The 20,150-nt window shown below is 45.2% G+C and overlaps 3 protein-coding genes across 3 annotated transcripts; all 3 read left to right on the plus strand.

Moving 5' to 3' along the window:
• Positions 1-2,912: 2,912 nt before the first annotated feature.
• On the plus strand, positions 2,913-12,972 carry LOC308153905 (matrix-remodeling-associated protein 5; the record flags this gene model as incomplete). Its single annotated transcript, XM_080527089.1, has 8 exons — positions 2,913-3,118; positions 3,666-3,795; positions 4,204-4,594; positions 5,066-6,650; positions 7,113-7,227; positions 7,978-8,698; positions 9,351-10,257; positions 11,067-12,972. 8 exons carry the CDS (start codon positions 2,913-2,915, stop codon positions 12,970-12,972), a joined length of 5,961 nt encoding a protein of 1,986 aa, XP_080383215.1.
• Positions 12,973-14,108: 1,136 nt separating this feature from the next.
• Positions 14,109-15,705, plus strand: rab33a (RAB33A, member RAS oncogene family; the record flags this gene model as incomplete). The annotated part of the gene is made up of 2 exons (XM_080525276.1): positions 14,109-14,424; positions 15,259-15,705. Exons 1-2 carry the CDS (start codon positions 14,155-14,157, stop codon positions 15,703-15,705), a joined length of 717 nt encoding a protein of 238 aa, XP_080381402.1. The 5' UTR covers positions 14,109-14,154.
• Positions 15,706-17,057: 1,352 nt separating this feature from the next.
• selenot2 (selenoprotein T, 2) lies at positions 17,058-20,086 on the plus strand. Its single transcript, XM_080525812.1, has 6 exons — positions 17,058-17,364; positions 17,825-17,935; positions 18,028-18,154; positions 18,257-18,344; positions 18,499-18,647; positions 18,980-20,086. Exons 1-5 carry the CDS (start codon positions 17,144-17,146, stop codon positions 18,618-18,620), a joined length of 669 nt encoding a protein of 222 aa, XP_080381938.1. The 5' UTR covers positions 17,058-17,143; the 3' UTR covers positions 18,621-18,647; positions 18,980-20,086.
• Positions 20,087-20,150: the final 64 nt, after the last annotated feature.

Genomic DNA, 20,150 nt, shown 5'->3' on the forward strand with positions numbered 1-20,150 from the left:
AAGTATGTGTTGGAGCTCTTGAGTGTTCTTGAATTAATAAAGAGGCAGGGGAATTAGAGGTGAGAGACCAAGAGAAAACTTGAGAGAGAGAGAGGAATTGAGAAGAGATGGGAGGGTGAGAGAGAAAGAAGACAAGAAAGGAGAAAGAAGAGAGAGAGAGAGAGAGAGAGAGAGAGAGAGAGAGAGAGAGAGAGAGAGAATATCGAGGGGGTGGAGGAGAAGCATTCCTCCCATGTACAGCCAGACTCTCAGGAAGAGTGGGAGAAGTTTATCATTAATCCAGATGTGGACTGCTGGGTGGACGAGAGGCAGGGTCGGAGCCCTCTAAACACAGACTCCTCTTTCCTCCATCACCCCTCACACAGTCCATCACCCCTGCAGTCCTGGTTGGTTCACAGAGGAGGAAAACAACAACAAGCTACAGCATCAACTGGATCCCGTACTACTGTCTCGCTACCTCTTTTTCAACTCTCTCTTTTAAGCCCCCCCTGAAGACCGCTGCCGTCCTCAAACTTTTTCTTGGAGGTATTTCCAGGTAAGTGTGTGTTGATTATGAAAGTTGGGGAACTTGGAGAATATGGTTAAGTTGTTGGTGGTGTTGTTGTTGAACATAACATTTCTACAGTGACAAGTTGAGTAGCAGAGAAGTGAAAGCTGAATTGAAATATGGTTGAAATATTCTACTATGTGTTGATTGAACAATCTTTTATTCATCAAAACAGTATTTAGAGTAGACTGTTATTCATTATCCACATGAACGAGTCCGGTCTAGTTTTAAGCTACTTCCAAACGTGTGTGTAACATTCATCTTTATGTGGTTTGTGTTAATGGGATGTATGATTGACTTGTCATTACGATGTTTATTATAACCGCAATTCACTGGAATGAGAAAAAACCTTGTCTTGACATGTGAGTAATGGCCTCTACTCCAACATTTGAAAGTCACTGACACAAGTTTTACGATTTCCTTCAAATTCAACATTCTAAATGCACCTTCAAAGGGAAAACCTATCTCAATAAAGAAGGGTTCAGCAGGACACATATTACAGGGGTTTATGGGAAACATATGGGTGTCTTATATGACACATGTGCTGTGTTTTGCACTGTGTTTTGACTCCCCTTAGCACATATGACTTGGATATCAATTAGATCTATTGCATATAGGTCACAGGCAGTGCTTGACGCTCAGCTTTGACAGGTGCTGGTGATTTGCGACTTTATGGAAACCCCTCTACAGCTTATAGATATGGACTGCTAAAGCCATTAGACATGTCCTCAGGTGTACAGTGTCAAGTTTGGGAGATATGTTTTCGTTACTAATGGTAGAATTTCAGAGCAGGGCTGAACCTCTCTAAAACACACTTACACACACACACACACACACACGCTCGCGCACACACACACACACACACACACACACACACACACACACACACACACACACACACACACACTGTTCTCACAAAACAACACAAAGTTCACTCGCACTGTATGACGGAATGATTTAGAAGCATAATTAACAAACTATGAGTAACCATTATTACTATTACTATTACTATTATTACTATTATTATTGTTGAACTGATTGGTTACAAACATCTACATTTTCTCTCCTGTCAAACTAGACAAACTGTGGGGTCTATTTATCCTCGGCTCCACTGTCAATGTGAGCTCTATCTTCTCTCAGGAGGGGTAATTCAACAAGCAGCTGGAGGCGGCAGGGGAGGTGGGGTCTGGGGTGTGGGGGGGGGGGCGACAGGAAGAGGGGGAAGTAAACTGCCCCAAAATTGGCCCGCTCATCATGGGTCATTATCATACCAACGACAGACAGATAAATCACAGCCCCTTTGTCCACCCTCAGAAACAACAGCTTAGTCTACCTATCCTGCAAGGTCAGTGCAAGGCAACGCAGCAAAAACAATAATTAATACTCCCTTGTTTTATTTGCCCTTGAGGTGAATATTTTGGCATTTGAGAAGTACTGTACTTGTCATCAAGACGTTTTGGAGGGTAACTGAGCTCTTGAAGGCATACTAGCACACGCACAGGCTTGTGATATGGATTTAATGCTATGCATTTTACTTGATCAAAATATTATGGTAATGTTGTTCTTCTTCTCTGGTAACAGCAGCTCTGTGTCTTTGGAGACTTTGAGCTACCTAAAAACAATATCCCCATTCCCCAAGTTCCTTTGTCAAAGTAGCAAATCAAGAATGGAAAACTTGGAAGGTACTTCCAATGGTCTTAAATCGTAATGCGGCGAAGTAATTAAAATCATAATATCTGTGATTTGTGAAACGCAACATTCTGTACAGTTCATGGCTTAGATTGCTTAATCACTTTCAACTTATACATGAGAACATTTATTGAAGCTTAATGTCACGTACATTGGCATACAAATAGCTTTTCCAACAGTATGTGTACAGTGTGTGAGAATTAATCCTGATACTAATTATCATCATAGAGCTAATTCAACAAGCCAAATGACCAGGTCAAGATGAAAAGGGAATTGTGTATTGTGTGTATTGTGTAATGTGTGTATTGTGTAATGAATGTTTCAGTTTGTGTGTTTGTGACTGACTGGGTTCAAACAAAACGGTAAGCCTTCTGAGCTAAAGTCATGATATTATCACAATATTAGCTCCCGGTGTTGGGAGTAGTAATGACACTACTTAACTTCTACTATTACTTATAGATTCACAGTTCAACTACACAGTCTTCAGAATTCATTCAAAATGACTCATTGTGCGAGCGTGGCTTAGCATGTTTACATTAACATGTTACATGTTCTTAACTTATTAAACCGGTTTTGTATCCTTGTGATGCTTGATGGTGATCAAGAGCAAATACCTGCATAAGCTGACAAGCATCATTGCATCTCACCAGGTGTGATGATGGCGTGAGAGACAGCCATGGCTGCTGAGGGTGTCCTGGCTCTATGGCTGAGGGCAGTACTGGTACTGCTGCTCCTCTACCCCCTGGCTCCCCTGACCCTGGCTGCGGTCGCATGCCCCAGGAGCTGCAGCTGCCCCGGCCCCAAGGAGGTGCACTGTACCTTCCGCCACCTCACCTCCGTCCCACGCAACCTGCCCAAGGACACCGAGAGGTTCAATCTGGGGTAAGGCTGCTCTGGAACCAGTGTTGGGAGAACCAGTATTGGGAGTAGTAGTGACACTACTTAACTTGTGAATGTACTATTACTTGTAGATTCACACGTTAAACTATATTTTTCAATGGCATGGTGGTAGTTCAGCTACTTTCAATGTACTGTAGCCACTTTAGTAGTAAACTACTTTCCTCCCAAGGGTAGGTTTGCTCTTAGTTGAACTAGTTTCAGTGATAAAGAATGTGTTGCTTAGTCAGCTACATTCACAGTACTGCATAGCTCCTCCTGAACACTGATTAGAACTGATATACATCCGCTGGAAAGATGCCATGTACTGGAGCCAAACTATTTACATGTGGAGAGTTTCTTTGTTGAAACGGCTCACATCGATGGAGCCTACTATAAACAACTCTTGCCAATATACCTTATCTGGTCTATGTTTTAGTGGATTTCTAAGTAGTATTCAATACTTGGCACTAAACTGCTGTTGAATGGATGTTTATATTTCATGTAGCTTCTGCAGCAGGCTCATTGTGTTTACACCCTCCCCCGTGTATAGCTATAACAGCCTGCAAGCAGTGGAGGGGTCAGAGTTCACACACCTCCGCCAGCTGGAGATGCTTATGCTCCACGGTAATGACATCATGTCCGTGTCTCCGGGGGCATTTTACAGCCTGCGTTCACTGCAGGTAAGTCTCTCTCACACCAGGGGGTGGTCTCTAATGTAATTCAAAAACATGTAGGCCAAAAGACCATATTGACCATATTGTAACAATCATGCAAGGAGGCCATGTTTTAGAAGGGCTTTTACATGTTCAGTCTCACTATAAAGATACAGTCCAGTGGTTATCACACTAAAGTGTGTTTGAAATGTTTTGGTCCCCTTATTACCTTGGCATTTCATTTAAACAGGGATAGTGTCATTACCTAGGAATTACTTGGGGATCAATTGTAATAAATGATTAATACCAGGTTATTTCATTTAATGAATATAGATTTAGAATAGATTTACCAATGGTAAAATGCCCCAAAATATTGAAACATCAAGCATTACCTAAATGTTTGTACTCTAAACTGGTAGTTTTCTTCTTCGACAGATTCTAAAGTTGAGCTACAACAAGCTGAAGACCATCAGTCCTGGTATGTTTGAGGGCCTGGTTGGCCTGGTGCGCCTCCATCTGGACCACAACATCATAGACTTCATCGAGCCGTACACCTTCAACGGGCTGACCTCGCTGAAACTGTTACAGCTGGAGGGCAACAGGCTGAGGGACCTCCACCCTCACAGCTTCGTCACCCTCTCCCTCCTGGGGAACTTCTGGAGCTCTGGTCTGCGCCATCTTCACCTGTCAGATAACCAGCTGACGTACCTCCTGCCTGCAGCCTTGCAGACCCTGAGCAGGCTGGAGGTTCTGTCCCTTCATGGAAACCCCTGGACATGTGACTGCCAGCTCCATTGGCTTGTAGAGTGGAACAACAAGCATGAGGGTGAGTATTTTCCTCCCTCTCTCCCTTCCTCTCTCTCTCTCTCTCTCTACTGACTCTTTCACTGTATGTCAGTCTCTCTCCCCCCTCTATCGACCTCTTGCTTGCTCTACAGTATCTCGCCTTGATTGTTTATATTATATTCAAGAATGTGTACACCCAGAATAAACCATTAATGTCTGTGCTTTAATTACGTCTGTGCTGTTCTCACTTAATAACAATCAGACCATGTGTACGCGTTTCGTCCAGGCTCAAGGTTGATAATAGATCATTATGAGTGTTTATGATCTGTTTCTTATGTTGCATTGGGAAAGCACATGTTTATCATAACTGAAAAACTTGCTCTCATTGGCGTGCACATCATCTGTAACTTCCCCATAACTGTGTCATACAGCGAGCACAGACACTTATGGTAAACAAAATAAAATGTGTAAACACCCACACTCTTTCACTTTATATATTTGTTTACCGCAGGAGTGATTAAGTGCAAGAAGGAGCGGGTCTCAGGCTCCAGTGAGAACTGTGCCATGTGTGCCTCGCCCCAGCCCCTAAACGGCAGCCAGGTCCTGGGCTTGCCTGGCGACAAGATGCCCTGTGAAAGGCCCCTCCTCCAGTCCTCTCTGAAGCAGTGGGACAGCCCCGGCTGGGAAGACGCCGAGCCTGACCTCCCCTACACCCGGGACCTGGAACGTCCCCTGGGCCACCTGACCTTCGTCCTGACCGACAGCCATGGGAACAAGGCCCACGTGGCCTGCGACGTCCGCCGGCCCAGCGAGAGCACCGCCGTGACCTGGGAGAACCTGCGGACGCCCGGGGAAGTGCTGGTGAACGTCACTCTGGTCAGCCTGCTGGAGTGTGAGATTGACCGAGACGCCCTGCAGAACCTCTGGAGGCTGGTGGCCTACTACTATGAGAGCCCCGCCATAATGGAGAGAGGGGAAAGGCGGGGAAACAGCACCAAAGCAACGTTTCAGTACTCCCAGGCCGAAAATGAGGATTCACCATACTTTACAGATCTTAAAGGACATTTGACGGCAGAACCGCCGTGGCTTCTTCAACCCAAGGTCACCCTGCAGCTGAACAGACGTCAAACCACGACTAAGAAACTAGTGCTGGACTTTACTGCGTTAATCTCCAAGCACATCAGAGGTAGGGGGGAGGCGGATGATTTCACTTCCTCCTGGGCCCTGATAAAGAGGGGTACCCCGGATAGAGTGCAGTCGGTGTTGGAGGGCTCTGAGGTCACTTTGGAGTGTAACGTCATCAGTTCAGGGCCACAGTCGGTGGAGTGGATGCTTCCAGATCTATCTATTCTAGAAGATTCTAATACTCGGCTTGTGGTGTCTGAGAGTGGTCTACTGGTGATTGGGAATGCCAGTCTGTCTGACTCTGGGGTGTATCACTGTCTGGTCCGCACTGAGGTCGATGTGGATCTGGTGCCTGTTAGGCTAACAGTGAAGGAACACCTTCTCAGCCCCAATGCTCTGAATGGGAAGAAGATGTCAGTTGAAAGTGGGGGGTCCCTTTCTCTCCCTTGTTCTGTGACTTCAGCTCAGCCCAGTGAGACAAGATGGTACTTACCCCAGAACCAGATTCTACTACCCTCGCAACCCAAGGAGAGGGTCTATGTCTCTGAAAATGGCACTCTGGTAATCAAAAAGACGACTCACGAGGATGCAGGAGAATATAGCTGCTTGGCTGCAAACATTTACGGAGTGGACATGCTGTCTCACCTTGTGGTGGTCACAGGTGAGAGAAACGCAGATAAGGCTGATGTACAAACAGACAACGGAGAATCCCTTTTGTTAGGGAGTGAGGAGGAGGAAGGCGAGGGGTCAGGATTCCAGGAAATCAAACGCCCCCAAGCAACACAGTCACCTAAGCGAGTGGGTGAACAACAAAGGAAGCCTGGGGGATTTCTGCGGCCCGGGATAAAAGGGAAGAGGATAAAAGATAACAAGCGGAAGCCTAATAAGTCTGTCAAGGAGCTTGACCCGACGCGCTGGGCTGAGATACTAGCTAAAGCTAATGCTAAGGCTCCCACTGCACTGCCTACAAAGCCACCACTAACAATGCCAATCACCAAAACAGCAACGACTATGACAGCAAAAACCACTGTGAACACTCCCACCCCTCCTCCTACCGCCACCCCCGTTCCTACCACGACTACCACGCTTACAACTACCACAACCACTACTAAAACTACTACTGTTCCTCCTGCTACTGCCCCTGAAATAACTACAAGTGCCGCAACAAAACCCACCAGAAGCTTCTCAAAAACAACAACTTTTACAGCGATTCGAGGTGAAACAGACTCCGAAAAACAGGATAAACCTTTACGACCCCCATCAAGCAAAGATTTAACACAGGACGCTGGACGTGGTGGGGGGGTTTCAAATACCAACTCAGTCACAATCCCCTCGGTAACTCAAATTCTTACAACAGTCACACAGCAGCCAGGGGAGAGGCATGTTGGGGAGAGGAGAGTGAATGCTAAAAACAACCCTGTTTGGACCAACAGGCGGAGACCTCCATACAGACGTGGCAGACCCCCTGCGAGGCGAGTTCGTCCTCTGAAACCTTCCCTCCCCTCCTCACACAAACCACAGACGACCCCTCCTCAACCCACAACAACAGTAGAAAAATATGAATCAAGTCCTTCAAGCAATGACAAAAAGATGCTGGACAATGTTAGAGATGTGGCCACTGTATCAACACATGATCATTCAGAAGAACAGAAGCCAGTTAATCCAATCAGAGAACCAAACCCTCTGACAGACAAACCAGATGGCATTCCCACAGAATTCACAACAACAGCAGTGAATAAAGATCCTAGTGTATTTAGCTTCTCTACCAGACAGCAGCATGTACCTGCATCAAAGATTATCCCCACACCAGATGCTGAAAATATGCCGTACCCTACTGAGATGTTCAGAGAGGACAGGACACGAGAGAGCTCAAATAAACAGGATGCCATCAGACAGACGAGCCAAAACAGACAAACAAGTAAACAACAGACAAAGATAGCAGCTCCAAAGCCCACACCAAACGCTAACTATGACATTAACATAAAACCTCCTTTGTCACAAGGTGCAGTTACTATGGCAACACCAGTCCTGATTAAACTTGATGAGTCAAAAAAAGGAATTATACAACAGCCTGAAACCTCTTTGATCCATATTCAAAATCCCCCTCCTAAAAAAACGCAAGACGATAAAATGCAAACCCTTTTGAGAACCCCCATTGTGAAAGGTAGCCATGCACAGGAGGACATTCTGAGAAAGTCAGACACAGATAAAGATAAAAAAGAGGATTCTTCTAAAATGAAACCTGAAAGTCCCAATGTCCCCCAATCACTCCCCATCCACCCATGGCTCCACCAACAGCACATCCAGAGGAGGGTTCACACCACCCTGCCACCCCAACCCCCCACCTCCTACTGGCCCGCCAACCGCTTCCCCGTATGGCCCCCAGTTCATGGTTCAAGGCCGTATCCTGCCTCCACAGACAGATCCTGGCATTTTCCCCACCCAGGGGGCCGGGGGGCAGGGGTCACCAATCGACCAGAAATCACTGCCCAGACTGTCAAGCCCACAGCTTTCATCTCTGGTTCACCGGGCGTTGCATCCGCCCAGCTGACCTCACAGCCAGCCTACGACGCTTCAGCTGGCAGGGCCAGAGACCTCCTGCTGCTCACCAAGCTCAGGAGCAGATACAGACAGGCTCAGCTGGACCGCATCGCACAGCTAGGGAAGAGAGTCACACCCAAGCCCAGGATCAGTCACCCTACGCCCAGGCCCCACCAGCCCCCTGCTGTTGCATACCCCCCCAGGCCTGCGCCCACCACCGCCCTCCCCATACCCACTGGCAGGCCTTACTCCACAGCTAGAGTTCTGTATGGCAGCCGCTGGCACTACGACCACTGGGGTAATCGGAGGATGAGTACGGCCTTGCCCTTCCCTAAGCTGATGGGTACTGGGGTGAAGCCCAGGATTACCACAGTGAACACAGTCAGCGTGTCAGCTCTGGCGGAGAGTGACGTGCTGATGCCCTGCGTGTCATCAGGTGACCCTCAGCCATCAATCTCCTGGACCAAAGTCTCCACAGGTATGTTCTATTAGCACTCTAAGGCAATAGCAGTATGTTGCTTGCAATAGTACATTTTTAAAGGGATAGTTCACCCAAATTAGAAAATGCTAACCATTAGTTAGTGACAGTGCCCAGATAAACAGAACCAAAGTGTGGACTGAAGTCTGTCCTTGCCTTTAATTTCCTTTGTTTTATTTTTTAGTTTACCATAATTAAGAAGAAGCAAAGACAAACAAATATCTGCACAGGCTAATTATTCTCAAAAAGAATAGACATCATTTGTATTAACAAAATGGCACTGTGTGTGTGTGTCTGTGTGTGTGTGTGTGTGTGTGTGTGTGTGTGTGTGTGTGTGTGTGTGAGAGAGTGTGCGTGCGTGTGTGTGTGTGTGTGTGTGTGTGTGTGTGTGTGTGTGTGTGTGTGTGTCTGTGTGTGTGTGTGTGTGTGTGTGAGAGAGTGTGCGTGCGTGTGTGTGTGTGTGTGTGTGTGTGTGTGTGTGTGTGTGTGTGTGTGTGTGTGTGCGTGTGCGTGTGCGTGTGTATACAACCCTCATGTGGCTATTATTTCATGCCGGACATAGAAAGCGCCAGAAGGATTTAGTGCATCATAAACATTTATGAGATAAGACTAATCAGTGTCTCAAATACATCTCTCTCTCTCTTCATCACAGGTGCTACAATTCAAGCAAACACCAAACATGGACCGAGATTTGAAGTTTTGATGAATGGCACCTTTGTGATTAAAAACGTCCAACTACAGGATAGAGGCCAGTATCTCTGCACAGCTCAGAATAAATTCGGATCTGATCGAATGGTCACTACCCTGGCTGTGCTGACCCAGCCTCCGAAAATTAGAGCTCCCCACTCTAAGGAGGTCCCAGTGTACCTGGGCAAGCCTATCAGCTTGGACTGTGTGGCCTCAGGGAAGCCCCCAGCTCAGATCTCTTGGATTCTCCCAGACAGGACGTTTGTACGTGATATGGGCAGTCTGGACAGGGCAGCCTTACTCCTGCCTAATGGCACCCTGAGGATCCAATCAGCCAACTTCTCCAGTAAAGGAGACTATAAGTGCATTGCCAGCAATGCGGCTGGTGCTGACACAGTGACCTATCACATCCACGTTGCAGCGTTACCACCCACTATCCACGAGGAGGCCTCTGAGAGCGTCAGCATCCAGGCAGGGAGGAGTGTGTATGTCCACTGCTCTGCCAAGGGACAACCGGCCCCCATACTCAAGTGGACCCTTCCCGCGGGGGTACACGTCAAACCCTCCCAGTTCCTCGGCAGGCGTCTCTTTGTCTTCCCCAACGGGACACTGTATATCAGAAACATCTCTCCCGCCGACTCAGGAAGATATGAATGCTCTGCCACCAACCCAGTGGGTGTGGCAAAGAGAGTGCTGCACCTGGATGCTAGGCAGGAGGCCCCCAGCCTGCCACGACAGCACCCGTCCCAGCAGCACAGAGTCACGGCCATGTATGGCTCCAGGGTGTACCTCCATTGCCCTGAGTCCACTGGCTCTTCCCGGGGCACAGTCTGGCAGCTACCATCAAAAACATTATTGGAACATCGCTACAGGTAATATAGCCGTGTTTGTAGTGCAACGGAAGCTATGTTAAAAGCATAATAACAAACATGCTAATAATAATAAACTGAATGAAAATCAGATACACCCTTCTAATATTGGTTATACTACAGTAGATATATCAGACAGTCTACAGGACATCATTCTTATCAGTGCAAGCCAAATTAGTCTGTGAAAAAGTCAAATGAAATGTGATCTAGTGAGATTGTTTGCTATGTTAATCACTTTTCCCTCAACGACCTCATGAAGAACTTCTAAACTCTGTCACAGCATTCAGCTTCAGGGAGGTTAAATCAAAAGTAATTAGTGTAATTCATGCCAACAAGCTAACTGTTGGGGCCTGACGAAGGTCACGCAGGCTGTGGTCTGAGGGTCAGAAGGTCACGCAGGCTGTGGTCTGAGGGTCAGAGACCCTGATGAGTTCTGCTGTTAGAAACAATACTGGGACTGAGAAAATCCTCACGATCAATTTAGAGGCCATCTGTCAAGTAAACCCAATTAATTCCTCTTCAAATGAATCCAACAGTAAATAGTAAAGAGAAGGCACAGCATTCGTTAAGCAAAGAAAGAGAGGAGGAAAATACACCAAGGGCACCTCATTATTGTGTAATTACATGGAATTAAATCAATACATTTTAACTCCATGTACCCGACAACAATTGAATGTAGTATAAAATTTGACCAAATTATTGCATGCAATTTGTAATTAGTACTGTACAAAATAACATTTTAAATGGTTTTCAGGTGTCCAATGGTATCCTCACTAACATTAGACATTGTATTCTGCTTCTTCCATTCTCAGCCCTGAGAGACCATTCACCGTGTTCCCCAATGGAACTCTACGGATCCTGCAGCTGACTGAGAAGGATGGAGGCAGCTACCTGTGCATGTTCCAAAGGCCCAACGGCGAGGACATGGAGCTCTTCCAAGTGGAGGTGCTCATGACGCCGCCCAAGATCGAACATTTGGGCACAGCCCAGAAGAGGGTGACATACGGGGAAAACTTCCAGGTAGACTGTGTCGCCTCAGGCCTCCCAGACCCAGAGGTATCCTGGAGCCTCCCAGATGGAACCATGATCAACAACGCCCTGCAGTCGGACGACAGTGGCACACGCTCTCGCCGCTACATCATCTTCGGTAACGGAACACTATTGCTGCAACAGATGGGGAAGAGGGATGAGGGGGATTACACGTGCTATGCTAAGAACAAACTAGGAGCAGACGAGATGAAAGTGAGTGTCAAAGTAGGCCCAGAGTCCCCCAGGATCATGTCCAAGGCTCAGTGGTTGCTAACACCCCGGCTCGGAGACTCTGCCTTCATGAAATGTCAGGCGACTGGAGAGCCTCCACCCATCATTGTATGGCTTTCTCCCGGCAATGACATTCTAGCCTCTTCTGCCAAATACCAAATCTTAGATGATGGGACTTTGGTGATCAAGAGGGTGACTCTGAGCGACCAGGGAAAGTATGCTTGTCTGGCAAGAAATACTGCTGGAGATGACATAAAGAACATGATGCTGGAAGTCGAATCCAGAGAGCCGCACATCAATGGCCAAGGAGGTAGAAACAGTGTGAAGGTTTTGGCGGTATCATATCAGACAACACTGCTTGACTGCCAAACAGAGGGCAAGCCTGAGCCACTCATCACCTGGACCACGCCCTACGGTCTCTTGCTGCCAACACCTTACCTGGGGGGTCGCTTCCAAGTCCACAAGAACGGGAGTCTGGAGCTGCGTGGACTGAGGAAGACAGACGAGGGGCAGTTTGTGTGTCTGGCAAAAAATCCCTTAGGAGAGGCAAGCCTAGCCATCAAGCTTGAAGTAGCATCCCTGGCAGAGAAGCCAAGCTTCGCAATGCCAAACATTGAGATTTTACCAATCAAGCAAGATGGTAGTGACGTTACTCTCGAGTGTCCTGCCCGTGGTAAGCCAAACCCTGAGTTTGTGTGGCTCCTGCCCAATGGCACAGCGCTGACGCCGGGCACTAGGTTCCACCGCTTCACTCACTATCCAGGAAACGGGACCTTACGTATTGGCCAGCCAGTTACAGCTGACAAAGGCATTTATCGTTGTCTAGCTAAGAACGTGGCAGGGCATGCAGAGAAGCGATATGCTCTAGAGCCAGGAAGAAAGCCTCTGATTCGTGGCACAACAGGGGTCATGAAGAGCACTTATGGCCAAAGTCTGAACCTGCCATGCTCTGTGGATGGATGGCCACAGGCCACCATCGCATGGACGCTCCCAAATGGCCTGGTCCTAGACAAGCCCCAGGTTATGGGAAGAGTGACATATTTACCGAACGGAACGCTCCAACTCAGAGAGGTTGCCACGTTTGACAGGGGAACTTACGTCTGCAAGGCCACAAACACATTTGGATCATCAACATTGTCATATCCAATTGTTGTGATGGTTTATCCTCCACGGATCACTAAAGCACCTGCTTCCATTACTAGAGTCAACAGGGGATCGCCAGTGAGACTTGACTGCATTGCTGCAGGCATACCAAAGCCTGATATTTCATGGACTCTACCTGGACGCACCACGCTGGTTCCTCATAACCGATTTACCGTGCAGGGAGGAATTCACATGACTGTTGAGGGTAGCTTGGTAATACTGGATCCTGTGTTGACGAACTCAGGGATTTACAAATGCAATGCAAAAAATGCTCTAGGAACAGACTTCAAACCAACATATCTACAGGTGACCTGAGCCACAACCTTTGTGTACTTTAGCATAAGAAGATACTGTACCTAAATTAATCCTAGAATTATTATTGAATCTGAAACCTAATCTACAAGAATACACACGGAATGGTGCATACATCATGTAATCATGTCATACACATGCATATTAGAAAGGGATCACATAATAAGTAATCACATAATAATGAGGTGATTTAAATTGTTGGCAAAAAGCCATATGGATTTGGAACAACAAAAAACTATTCAAAAGAACTCATACATGCCTTATGAAATGCTTTATTTTCTTTTTATTTATAAAGATACCAGTCTGTAAATATCTTCATTTCACTTACTATTCACTGAGCTCACATTGTTGGTTAAACTATCTCTTTTTTTTTTTTTTACCAAAATATATCTTACAGGTGCCTAATAATGTCCCTCCTGATCATTCAAAAATAAATGTGAATCCCTTACACAGGAATCAGTGTGTATACGCTCGCTTGTTGTAATGCCAAGCAAATCTCATTCTGAGGCATGCTTTCAGATTTCATGCAAACCATTTGGAACAAATGAGTCTTTCATTGAGAGAGTAGAAGGCAGCTTTGTCTCATACAAATGTTAGAATGGTTCTTCACAGCTAATCAAAATGGAGACCTCGCAACTAATTCTACTAGCTGTTTTGAAAGTAACATTTCATTGGGTGAGTTAAATTAATTTGTTAAAATGGTAATGTTTATTAATGAGTAATTGCTCCTATTATCAGTGAATATAGAATCTGAATATAGAATATAGAATCAGCACTACCCTGAATAGATCTCTTTTTTGGCCTTTCATTTTTCCTGGTCAGACATTCTGTCTGAAACATAATTATGTTGCCTACTGTAGGCCTATGCATATTGCGCCAATCTGATCATCTGAATGGATCACATGATATTTCAGCATGGAAACATTACAGCCTACATCTATAGGTTAGATGGAATGGATGGGATGGAAGATTGGAATATCACTTTTCAATGAAATGACTATTGTCAATGTAGAGATATCAGGTTAATACAATTGAAACTTTTGTAAATAAAGCACTGGAAAAAAGTGTCTATTCTCTCATAAGGAGGCAGGCTGCTTGTGAGGGAGTGGATCTCTGTTGATGCCCAACCTCACCTTCCCCCATCGGCGAGACCAGTACACAACAGTGTACATCATCTTTAGCGTAATGGCAAATGAATCTCTGGGAAACGAGGGAGGTACCGGTTCAAGAAACTCAAGAAATACAAATCTCACATCATCTTTGGACCTCAGTACGTCGCTAGATTTGAGTGTTCAAACTCGAATATTTAAAATAATTGTCATCGGGGATTCAAATGTGGGAAAGACCTGCTTAACCTTCCGCTTCACCGGGGGAAGCTTTCCCGACAAGACGGAGGCGACAATCGGGGTGGACTTCAGGGAGAAAGCCGTGGAAATCGAGGGCGAAAAAATAAAGGTAATAAGGTGATCGGGACATGCAGGGCTGATTTATTTTTTTGTTCTTTGTTCTACATAGCCTATCAAATTACTAACAGTGTGTTCATTACACCCATATACAGCTATCATAAACCAGCGTATTTGTTTTTAAACACATACAGTAAATGCAAAGCCCTCTTTATAATGATACGGTATGGTAAGGAGGATAGGCCATGCTGTTAGATTTGTTCATGAATTCATAAGAAATATATTGGCATTGTGGTAGCCATGAAATTCACTAAGGCCTTGTATACACAATCCATTAAGTCATGTTTAATGCCCAGTAGTGGTGTTCCAGAATGTACAATAAAATCATCATATTTAGTTCACCTGCTTGCAGGTGCCTAGATGCTCGTCTGAGCCCACAACCTTTGAATGCCCCCAGATCGACCTCCTTTTATGACCTATGTCTGCCAAGAAACAGTGAGATGAGATTTTCCTTAGATGATCAGCTCTTCTCATGTACATTTATTCTCAGAAATTACCATAGTTTGCTCATAGGTATTAGGCATGCACTGCACTGATGCAACAGAATAGCTTTGATCTTTTATCAACAGCATTAGAAGCATTCAGTGCAAACTGCAAATTAACTGATCACCTTTTTCACATGGAAAAAGCATAATGCATCAATGACCATCCACATATAATAGTTCCATATTACAGATGATTGCTGCTGTCATTATGATAAGACTATCATATCTTACTTTGTCTTTGATATTCCTCTCTTGACCCCATTATAGTCCATGTTTGACCCTTATTAAAACACATTTCCAAACAATCTCTGACCGTTGCATCTGTTGTTGCTTCTCAACAGGTGCAGGTATGGGACACAGCAGGTCAGGAGCGCTTCAGGAAGAGCATGGTAGAACACTACTACCGCAATGTGCATGCTGTCGTTTTTGTCTACGACGTCACCAAGATGGCCTCCTTCCAGAACCTGAAGACGTGGATCCAAGAGTGCAACGGGCACCGCGTCTCATCCACTGTGCCTCGTGTCCTGGTGGGCAACAAATGTGACCTGGTCAGCCAGATCCAGGTGCCCTCCAACACAGCCCTCAAGTTTGCAGACGCCCATAACATGCTGCTGTTTGAGACCTCGGCCAAGGACCCCAAGGAGAGCCAAAATGTGGACTCCATTTTCATGTGCCTGGCATGTCGGTTGAAGGCCCAGAAGTCTCTGCTGTACAGGGGTGTCGAGAGGGAGGATGGCAGGGTTAGGCTCTCACAAGAAACAGATGTGAAGAGCAACTGCCCTTGCTGAGGGCAAAACTGTGACACTCAACTGCAATGATTCCACCCCTTTTAACACCCTGTGACTTGAATTGATGAATTTAACGTAATGCAAAAAGACGTAAAAGGATACTGTACTAATGATAACATCTCTTGAAAGAATGTGCCTGCAGTAATTTTCTTTTTTCTTCATGTGATTACTTTAATTAATCTAACACTCTGTCTACACATCTGTTTGACTCTGGCTTCCTTGTTTTACTCCCTGTTTTACTCTCTGTCTCCACAGTATGCTATCATTATCACATTTTCCATTTCCTCCTAAATATGGCCTTAAGACAAGAAGAGAGGGCGTCCAGTTGTAGAAAATAAATACTTATTTATAACCTCTTCAGTTGAAGGCATGTATTTTTGGGGTCAGTATTATTGTTTCATTTAATGCTTTGTAGCATGGTTGTCACAATCTCACAAAGGAAGCATTTGGTATTATCGTACACTGACAAATCTGTACATTATTGTATATCAGCAGAGTTTGTGTGGTTCAGTATACCAATCTGTGTCTTTTTTTAACATGCTTTAAGTATTATCAACACAGATCCTATAATAATCCTTCTCTATGATTGATGAGATAGCCATACTGCACAGAGGATCAGGAGATCTAAATGTTTGTATATCTGTTTTTGTCATATAGCTAAGCCTGACTCCTTCCCCCACTGCCCAGAGGTGTCTGGTTTCAGGTCTGCTATTCCTGCTCCCTGCCGTGGGAGCTTTCTCTCTGGTGAATATTCATCATATTTCAGACTCAAAGCATCCCAAAAACATTCAACGTGTGACTGTTTTCTGTCTTTGGCTCCAAATAAAACATTCAAAAAGATAATGTGTCCTCTAATCAAATGTGTTTTGCAGCTGAGAAACTGCAGAAGTAAAGAAAAGGATTTTATTTATTTTTTTATCTTTATGTTGGATATGAACAGTTTACTCATGCAGCAGAAATGGTCTGGTTGATGTAGCAATAGTCTGTTTTTCACATGTAGCCTATATGTATACTGTGTAGCATTCCACATTACATTACATACAGTATATATTACATCAGTTTGCTATGAACATGTTAAGTATCTGAATGCTCAATCTTGTTTAAGGCTACATACAATTTCAAATTCCTGACATAGGCTCTTGTTGAGACTGACATGCGATCATCTTAATCATGTTTTCATTTTCTGAATGTAAGCTAAGAGCCCAAGTAGTTGACTGCTGCACTGAACCCATCCACTCCAGCAGGGGGCAGCAAATCTCCATCAAAATGCATCGATGGAAATCGTCAGGAAACCGATAGCTAGCAGCAGTCTTGCTAGCTGGTGCTAAGCTAGTGAGTCAGCGGTGCAAGGGTGTGTGGGTGCCAGTCGATAGACTTGGCCCACAAATAATCGACCTACGCGGGGCATTGTTCCCCCCTCACCGGCTCGTTTTTCGAGATGGCCGAATACAGTCCAACGGGAATCTTGACCGCGCTACTGCTGTTTACGGTCGTCACGGTACGAGACGTTTACGTCGGGAGGACCATGACTCCACACCACCAGGCCTCCTCAGAGGACAGCAGCCAGGACCTGGGCTCTGACAGCCTGCGGGACGCCGACCCCCAGAGGCTGAGCAAACAGACCCTCTACATCGGGCCTGTGTTGAAATTTCAATTTTGGTTTGTTGATGGATTTTTCATAACTATTTATTTGTCCGTGTCGTTGAAGAGTTGTTGTGGAAATGTTAGCTAGCTAATGGTAGCAGCAGGTGTAGCTTGCCAGCCAGCCAGCCAGCAACCACCACTAGCATATTCAGGAAAACAGGTGTAGCCCCCCACATGTAACCGGCTATGTTCAGGACAGGTGATGCTGGTAGCTAATGTTAGCCAGGGACGTTATTTGATGTTAGCTTTATGACTTGAGTGTTAATCCTTTGAGTCCACCAGGCTCTGTGGAATGTTAAGGACTACTTACTTAGCTAAGGCCCTTCGTTTTCTATAATCCTTTTACAGTCATGTTTTGCCTCCCTGTCCCTTGCTTGGATGAATGAGACTACAGGCCTTCTAACCAAAAGTACAATACAAGTGTTGTGTCTTATGATGTACTGTCTGCTCCATAACTCTGTTCATTATTTTCCAGCATTTCCTGAGGGTACAGCAAGGTGTTCCAGGAGTACTCCCGGTCTATCAGCCAGTTGTACCCGGACATCCGCATCGAAGGGGATAACTACCCTCCCACAGCCATTAACAAGTGTGTGGACCACTTTTGGTTTTTACATCTCTTTATTTCTGCCAGTGAATTCAGTGTGCTGAACCTTATCTGTGTCGTGCCTCTCCCATCAGTTGTCTTGGGAATTTCTTTTCCTACTTCAAACTTCTTGCCATTGCCCTGGTCGTCAGTGGACAAAACCCCTTCCCAATGCTTGGGCTGGAGACTCCTCGAGCATGGACGTGGAGTCAAGAAAACAAGGTGAGCGGTGTTCTCAGACTACAGTTGATTGGCTTTGGCTCAGGGTGCCTTGAGTGCGTACTGTCTGTGCCGCCTATGAAACCTGTTTGTCATGTTTTTCAGATATTCTCGTGCCTGATGACATTCTTCCTCAGTAACATGCTGGAGACCCACTTCTTGTCCACTGGTGCATTTGAAATCACCCTGAATGGTGAGTTCAGTAGCACCTTACATAGAGGCACATGTAGGCTCTGCATGCCCACAAATTGTAGTATTGTAACAGTGACGATGAATAAGTGAGGCCTAGTTTTTGATATCATCCTCCATAAATGTCTTAAGCCATCTACTCTCTCTCCTCCCTGCAGACGTTCCAATCTGGTCCAAGCTGCAGTCAGGATACGTACCCAACATCCAGGAAGTCTTCCAAATATTGGATAACCATATCAAGATGAATCAAGTGGACAAGCTCTCATTCCCATCTCCGTAGTGCTGGCGTGCTAGCAAAGATTTGCAGGTAAACACAACCACACATTAAACGCGACCACCATAATCATATTGGCTTTCAGTGTACACACTGCAGCCTCAGTCTGTGTTTTATTTTGGTGTGGATAGTTTATGCGGTTGTTTTGGGCTTTGGCGTGTCAGTTTGTGTTGGGGCTTGCTCCCCCATGAGCAGCTGTGTGTGTGTGTGTGTGTGTGTGTGTGTGTGTGTGTGTGTGTGTGTGTGTTACAACTGGTGGTTTTATTACATTATAACATGTGATAATTATCCTACTTTATCATGTGTGGTTGCATTTTAGACATATTTATAAATCTGTGCCATCTTACCTTCTCTGTTTCTCTCAGGTCTCTGGAGCCGTTACCCAGGTCAGTGGGACTGTCTGTTGGCGTAATGAAGGCCTGGTCTGCAAACAGCTTGCTGTTGGGCCAGGCTGGATGTCCCTGCCACTGTCCACACTTTCTCTGCCCTGGGAAACCACTTCCAAGACCGCTTATCAAAACAAGCACTCCACTTATCATCCACCAGCTGGCTTGGATGTGAAGATCCTACCACATTATACATATATTTTTTAAGAAAATTGAAATATTTTCTTTTAAAGGCTACTGTGATATTGTCTTGTGTGTCCTCCAGGGTAGTCCTATAAGTGGGTAGTTAAACAAGCCGACGGTTTGCACTGCTATTGTACAAGGGCTTTTGTAACGGGGTGTGTGTTTTTTTTTCAGTTAGCTGTTCTGTGTCAAACATCTCCCTTGTCTGTCTGAACCTTTTACATTGGGAATACTGGAGTGTGGGCCTCCATCTGCCCCGCTGGAGTTGGAAAAAAATCAGTTCAGTTGAGCTGAAGGGTTAAAATGCTTGAAGTGTTTGAATGTGCATTTGTTGGTCTTTTACAGGTCAGATGCTGTTCATGTGGTCACCGTTATTTAGATAGTTAATGTTTTCAGTGGGAAGATTAATCTGAGATTGTACAAGGGGAGTTCATTGCTAACTTTTACTTGGTTAGTTTGTCTGGTGCATCTCTTCTGTTATGCTTGATATGTGTTGGAGTAGAATGAATTGCCATACCTGGTTGCTGATATAAAAAAAATAAGTAGCACAGAAAGTTTAGCTCAGCAACTTATGAATTCCAAGTAGTGGATTTTGTGAAACAGCTTTATTGCATCAACTTAATGTACGGGAACTTAAGAAATTAATTGATAAAGAAAACACTGCTAACTCGATGAACTAGTGGTATGGTACTGATATCTACACACAGCTCAAACTACATTTTACTTTGTCAGCTGCACTACTACTAGGCAAAGTAGTGTGAGAAAGCACCTGAGTTGGTTGGGTGTGTTTGTTTTTGTATTGAATCTGATTATATTGTGTGGGGCTACAACTCAAGGATTAAAGCTACCTTAAATCTTACATCTACCTTGTTTTAAAGTAATAAACATCTCTAAAGGTTTTATGCACAATTTGCTCTGTCGGATGGTGTTTTACAAGAAAAACAGACTCAAAAGTCAACAGGAAATA

This window comes from Nansenia antarctica, assembly GCF_963989245.1.
Source record: "Nansenia antarctica genome assembly, chromosome: 3".
Classification (NCBI taxonomy): Eukaryota; Metazoa; Chordata; class Actinopteri; order Argentiniformes; family Microstomatidae; genus Nansenia; species Nansenia antarctica.